Raw genomic sequence first — 6,165 nt, 5'->3', positions numbered from 1 at the left:
GCCGAGGCAGGAGCAGGCGGGAAGGGGCCGGCGCTGCTGCTGCTCCTGCCCGGGAGCCCCGGCTGGGCCGGGCCGGCGCCCGCTGCGCTGCGGCTGCTGATGCTGCCAGAGCCGGGCGGGACTCGGGGACAGCGACGGACACGGGGGGACAGCAAAGGCCTGGCGGCTGCAGGGATGTTGGTGCTGGGGCCAGCGCCAGCACAGAGCTTCAGCCCGCAATTAACCCTGAGGGAAACGCTGAGGAAAGGCTCCATTTCAGCCTTTCTTTACTGGTTGCTGTGAAGGGACCAAAATCAAAAGAGAACAAGCAGGGCCTGACCCCTTCTCCTTTGGGAGGAGCCCCAGGCCTGGGGCTGTGAGGGGCCATGAGGGGCTGTGAGGGGCCATGAGGGCTGTGAGGGGCTGTGAGGGGCCATGATGGGTTGTGAGGGCCCATGAGGTACCATGAGAAGCCGTGAGGGGCTCTGAGGAGCCATGAGAGACTGTGGAGGGCTGTAAGGAGACATGAGGAGCTATGAGGATCTGTGAGGGGCTATGAGTGCTGTGAGGGGCTATGAGGGGCCATGAGGAGCTGTGAGGGGCTATGAGGGGCCATGAGCTGTGAAGGGTCATGAGGGGTCATGAGGAGATTTGAGGGGCCATAAGGGGCTCTGAGGGGCCATGAAGGGATATTAGGGACCTTGATGGGGAAAAGGGTCCCTGAGAAGCTGTGGGAGGCCAGGCACCTCATGGAACCACGGGTCAGTTATAAAACTGCAGAACCAAGGAGACTGCTGTTGAGCATTATGAAAGCTCATGGAACCAAAAGTCCATTGTGACATTGAGGGACCTCATGGGACCATGGAGATTATTAGAACAGTTTGGGACCCTTTGGAACCAAAGGGCCATTGTGACACTGCAGGCCTCCATGAAACTAAGAACTCATGTAACAGTGAGGAGCCCAATGGAATCAGGGGGCCATTCCATATTTCAGGGCCTCATGGAAGCAAGGTGCCCTTGTGACACTGCAGGACCTCCTAGAACCCTGGAGACCATTCTGACACTTTGAGGCCGTGTTGAATCAAGGGGTTTGCAGGGCTTTGTGGAACCAAGGAGCTCTCTGTGACACTGCAGGGCCTCCTGGAAGCAATGAGACCATTCTGGCATTCTAGGTCCCCATGGCACCAAGGGGCCATTGTGACAACTGTGGGTCCCCATGGAAGCAAGGGGCCAGTGTGCCACAGCCAGGCCTTGTGGAACCAAGGGGCCATTGTGGTCCTGGGGAGCCCAACAGAACCAAGGGACCATTGTGGCACTCTGCACAGTCCCATGGAACCAAGGAAAACCATTTTGACACTGCAAGGCCTCATGGAAGCAAGGGGCCATTGTGGCACTGCAGAGCCAAGGAGACCATTGTGATATCACTGGGCCTCATGGAAACAAAGATCTCTTGTGATAATATGGGGACTCATGGAACCAAAGGGCAATTGTGATGTTGCAGGGCCCCAAGGATCCAAGAACATGGAACAGGTCTGGTTGGCTTGGCCTGACTGGTGCAGCTGAGATGGCATGTTGAGGGTTGCTTCTCATCTTCCCCTAAAACTCTGGAGTTCTGTGCTTTCCTTCCTGTGGGAAAGAACTCTCCCTCTCCTCCAGGGGTTCATGGCTGAAATTGGGATTCTACCTCTATATCTGATTATATCTGAAGACTGTTCCCATAGGAAACCTGCCAGCAAAGACAGCTCTGGATGGCCTTGGCATCTTGGGGGCCACCTCTTACCTGCCTTCAAAACACTGGAGGGATGTGCTTTTCTTTCCATTGAAAAAAGGATCTTTGAAGTCCAGGTGTCTATGGCCACAATTGGGAATCTGCCTCTAAAATTCCTTATATCCAAGGACAGCTCCCAGAGAGAAGCTCCCAGGACTGTCCAGGTTCCTTTGGCTTCCTGAGGGCCAGCTCTCATCTGCCTGTGAAACACTGGGGCTCTGCCCCTGCGGCCACCACCTGCACACACCCATGTACTTTCTCCTGCTCAACCTGGCCCTCAGTGACCTGGGCTCCATCTGCACCACTGTCCCCAAAGCCATGCACAATTCCCTCTGGGACACCAGCACCATCTCCTACTCAGGATGTGCTGTACAGCTCTTTCTGTTTATCTTCTTCATTGGAGCAGAGTATTTCCTCCTGACCATCATGTACTTCAACTGCTACGTGTCCATCTGCAAAGCCCTGCACTCTGGGACCCTCCTGGGCAGCAGAGCTTGTGCCCACATGGCAGCAGCTGCCTGGGCCACTGCCTTTCTCACTGCTCTGCTGCACATGGCCAATACATTTTCCCTGCCCCTGTGCCATGGCAATGCCGTGGGCCAGTTCTTCTGGGATATCCCAGCAATTCTCACGTTCTCCTGCTCCAAATCCTACCTCAGGGAACTTGGGCTTATCATGATTAGTGTCTTTTTAGCCTCTGCATGCTTTGTGTTCATTGTTTTCTCCTACGTGCAGATCTTCAGAGCTGTCCTGAGGATCCCCTCTGAGCAGGGTCGGCACAAAGCCTTTTCCACCTGCCTGTCTCACCTGGCCATGCTCTCCCTATTCCTCAGCACTGCAGCCTTTGCCTACCAGAATTCCTCCTCCATGTCCTCCCCATCCCTGGATCTGGTGGTGTCAGTTCTGTACTCAGTGGTGCCTCCAGCCCTGAACCCCCTCATCTACAGCCTGAGGAACCAGGAGCTCAAGGCTGCAGTGTTGAGACTGATGAGCGGAGGTTTCAGAAACACTGAACTGCTGGCCAGTTTCTGCAAATCTCTTGTAATAGAAGTAATTTTTGATACTGCTTGTTGGTTTCATTTTGGAGGCCCTATTTCTTTGTTTTCCTTCTTAATATTTTCCGCAAAGAAATGCCATTGTTTGTGCCATTGCTCATTTTGTTTCTCTCCACCTTCCCTGTGGCCACAGACTGTGTCAGTGAGGCGCTGCACTCTCAGTGGTTTTAAATGAAAGAAAGTATTTCCCAGCGGAGATCCTCCTTTTGTTGCCTTCTCTGGAGCTGCAGCAGCGATGTCTGTGTGCAGAGCTGGGGCAGATCAGTGCTGGCACAGCAGCTGTGCCCAGCAGCAGCAGCAGCAGCACTTGGTGTTGCCAGTGCTGCTCTCGTGCCCCTGCCCTCTCGGGATCTCCTCTGGTCAAGGTGAGCCCGAGGTGTGTTAAAAGTCTCTTTTTCCAACCCAGCTGTCAAAGAAGAAGTCAGAAGTCTTCAGCTCGCGTTCTCAAGGTTGTTTATTATTTCCTATCTAAAACATTTTCTGTCTGGCCTGCCAAGGTGTGTTCAGCAGGTCAGTCCGAGGCACGCTACTCTGCCCTGAGGCATTGCTATCTCTTTATACTAAAAACTACATGTACTTTATCTGCAGTTATTTTCCATTACCTATCATCTATGTTGGACAGTGACTTTCTACTTTACACCAATCCTAGGGTGCTACCATCACCAAGAGGATGGAGGCTAGGAAGAAGAAGGAAGAAGAACAGGACAACGCCCAAATCCCTCCATCTTGTCCCCTGGACCCCCATAGTAAAATTCTTCCAAATTCCACCTTTCACCCTGTGACAACTACTGTTATGCTGCTTCAAGTTTTATGGCTCGTAATTCTTCATATAAAGTTGGTAATTTGCTCCATGGGTGGAACTCAAAGCTGCAGGGGTCTTTGGCTGCATGCCAGGACTCCCGAGCCCCCTGCCCGGGTCTCGAGCCATCCAGGGCACCCAGAGGGATGTCCTGGGTTCCGACACTGCCTCGCTGAAATAAATGAGGCAGGAGATCTTTCTCGTTTTTAATGCCTTTATTAAAAAGAATCAGCTCAGGTGGGGAGAAATGGACGGGTCGCGCCCACGCCGCCGGTGCTCCCAGGAGTGGCATGGAGGAGGAGGATGATGATGCAGCTGTGTCCGCTGGTCTGCAGGCAGAGCTGGGGCTTACGTCCTCACGGGAGAGTCGGAAATTCCCCTTTTTTGGTCTAACATTCCAGGTCCTCTTTCTAGTTAAGACCTTTTCAGGTTAGGGTGAGAAGTAAAAGGATCTTAGCAGATACTGGATGAAGTTCCTCATCCTTAGACGTCACTTAGGTCTCTTAATTCCATGTTGGCATGTTGTTTTTGGGGTTTTTTCCTGGAACATTGCAAAATCTGGTGAAATGCATTCTCATCTGCATACTAGCTCTGGTGTCACTCCCCCTCTGCTACCTGTGGGGTCTGGTGTCACTCCCTGGCAAGCATCAGGGGAACAATGGCTAATCACCAACCATTAACAGGTAATTGAAGAAGAGCTCTTAACAATAGGTGGCTGCAACATGCAGGTAACCTTCAATTCAACAGCAACCAAAGCTTAACTTGTTTAACTTTGCAACCTTAAAAAAAAAGGATAACTTTTTACTCATAACAGCGCTCAATATTCTGGGGCGCTGCAGCGGGGTGGCCTCAATGGCCGCGAGGGCCGTGGGGGTGGCCCGGGCTCAGGGCTGGGCGGGGGTCGTGGCGGGCACCCGAAAAACCATGCCGGGTTTCCGCCAGGTGGACAAATACGCGCTGGGGGTGGGGGGCACCGACCCCCACCGGGGAGGTTTGGGGGACCTCATCCTGCTCAAGGACAATCACCGAGCGCTGGCGGCGGCAGCGGGGGGGCTCGAGCAGGTGGGGACGCCGAACCTGGGGGGATAATGGGTGGGGGGCTTGAATTGGGGGGTTCTGGTTGCCGGGGGGGGGCATCCAGAATTTGGGGAGTAGTGGCGGCAGGACCCCTGGATTGTGGGGTGCTAGGCGGAGAAACCCGGAGATTTGGGGGTCAGGAGCCCAGTTTTGGGGGGGAGATTGGTGGGGGAAGCCTTGAATTGGCATTTTCTGGGTGGTAGCCGTGACAACCCCAGTTTTGGGGGAACATGAGATTAGGAGTAAATGAGGGGGTTATGGCGGAGGGGGCTCAATTTTGTGAGGAGTGATGGTTTGGGGTACCCCAAATTTCAAGGGTGGTGGGGAAGCACCAATACTTGAAGGGGGTACCAATTTTGGGACAAACTCCTGGATTGGGGTATTCTGGGCATGGACGGATGGGGGAGGACCCCTGGATTGTGCAGGGGGTGGGTCCCAGTTTGGGAGGGAAATTGGAGGTAACCCCTAAACTGTGGGGGATGGTGTGTTGGGTAACTCTAAATTTGGGTGTTTGTAGGTGAGGCCACCCCAATTTTGGGATCGGGGGACACCCTTGAATTGGGGGGCTCTGGGGAGAGGACCCCAATTTGTGGAGATCAGCGTGGGGAGGGTGATGGGGGACCCTAATTTTGAGTCAATGCCTGGGGGCAGCCCCCATTTTACCCCTCCCCATATGGGTCTGAGGGATTGGGCATCGATCTGGGGCTCCCCCTGACCCCCCTGTTCCCCAGATGATTTTGGGGGTGCGCCGGGCCGGGGGCTTCACCCGCTGGTTGGAGGTCGAGTGCTCGAGGGTGGAGGAGGCGCTGGCGGCTGCAGGGGCTGGGACTGACATCATGCTGCTGGACAACCTGGCCCCACAGGTGAGCCCCAAAATTGGAGCAGGGTCAATAATCGTGGGATCCCAAAAAAGGGGGGTTGGACTTTCAAAATGGGAATAAACCCCAAAAACGGGGCACAGATCTCCCAAAAAGTGGGGTGGTAATGCCATAGATTTGACCTCTGCCCCCACCAGGTGAGTTCCCAAAATCTGGCAGGGGCCCCAAGAATGGGAGGATGACTGGCAGGTGTGAAGCTGGACCCCAAAATGGGGGTCCAGACCCTTTAAAATGGGAGGCAGAGCAGTGAAATGGGTTGAAGACCTCAAAAAGTGGGATGTAACCACACAGATCCAGATTCTGCTCTCCCTAGCTGAGCCCCTAAAATTGAGGGGAGAGGCAAAAATGGGGGACACCCAGGGATGAGGCTACATGAGTAAAATGGGAATCTGCTGTAAATGTGGGGCAGCCCCAAAGATATGAGGGGCAATCCCAATTTTGGGGGGTCAGAGAGTTGGGTAGTCCCAATTTGGGGGATTTCTGGGTAGAGGCACCCTTGACTTGAGGAGTTTAGGTGGGGGGACCACAAATTGGGGCTCAATGGGTGGGCAAATGCCTGGATTGGAGGGGTTGGGTAGGAGGCCACAATTTTGGGGGGTTCTATGTGGA

At 54.2% G+C, this 6,165-nt stretch overlaps 1 protein-coding gene across 1 annotated transcript; it reads left to right on the top strand.

The window, feature by feature from the left end:
- The first annotated feature begins 201 nt into the window (after positions 1-201).
- Positions 202-3,861, top strand: LOC135287329 (olfactory receptor 14A16-like). Its single transcript, XM_064400670.1, has 2 exons — positions 202-3,312; positions 3,452-3,861. Exon 1 carries the CDS (start codon positions 1,997-1,999, stop codon positions 2,975-2,977), a length of 981 nt encoding a protein of 326 aa, XP_064256740.1. The 5' UTR covers positions 202-1,996; the 3' UTR covers positions 2,978-3,312; positions 3,452-3,861.
- The last annotated feature ends 2,304 nt before the right edge of the window (positions 3,862-6,165 follow it).

Source organism: Passer domesticus, chromosome 29 (assembly GCF_036417665.1).
Source record: "Passer domesticus isolate bPasDom1 chromosome 29, bPasDom1.hap1, whole genome shotgun sequence".
Classification (NCBI taxonomy): Eukaryota; Metazoa; Chordata; class Aves; order Passeriformes; family Passeridae; genus Passer; species Passer domesticus.
Note: the sequence above shows the minus strand (reverse complement) of the source record. Positions and strands in the feature narration are given on the sequence as shown.

Bases quoted from the DNA above. Each gene is read 5' to 3' on its own strand.
- LOC135287329 (XM_064400670.1), top strand. From the start codon at position 1,997: ATGTACTTTCTCCTGCTCAACCTGGCCCTCAGTGACCTGGGCTCCATC.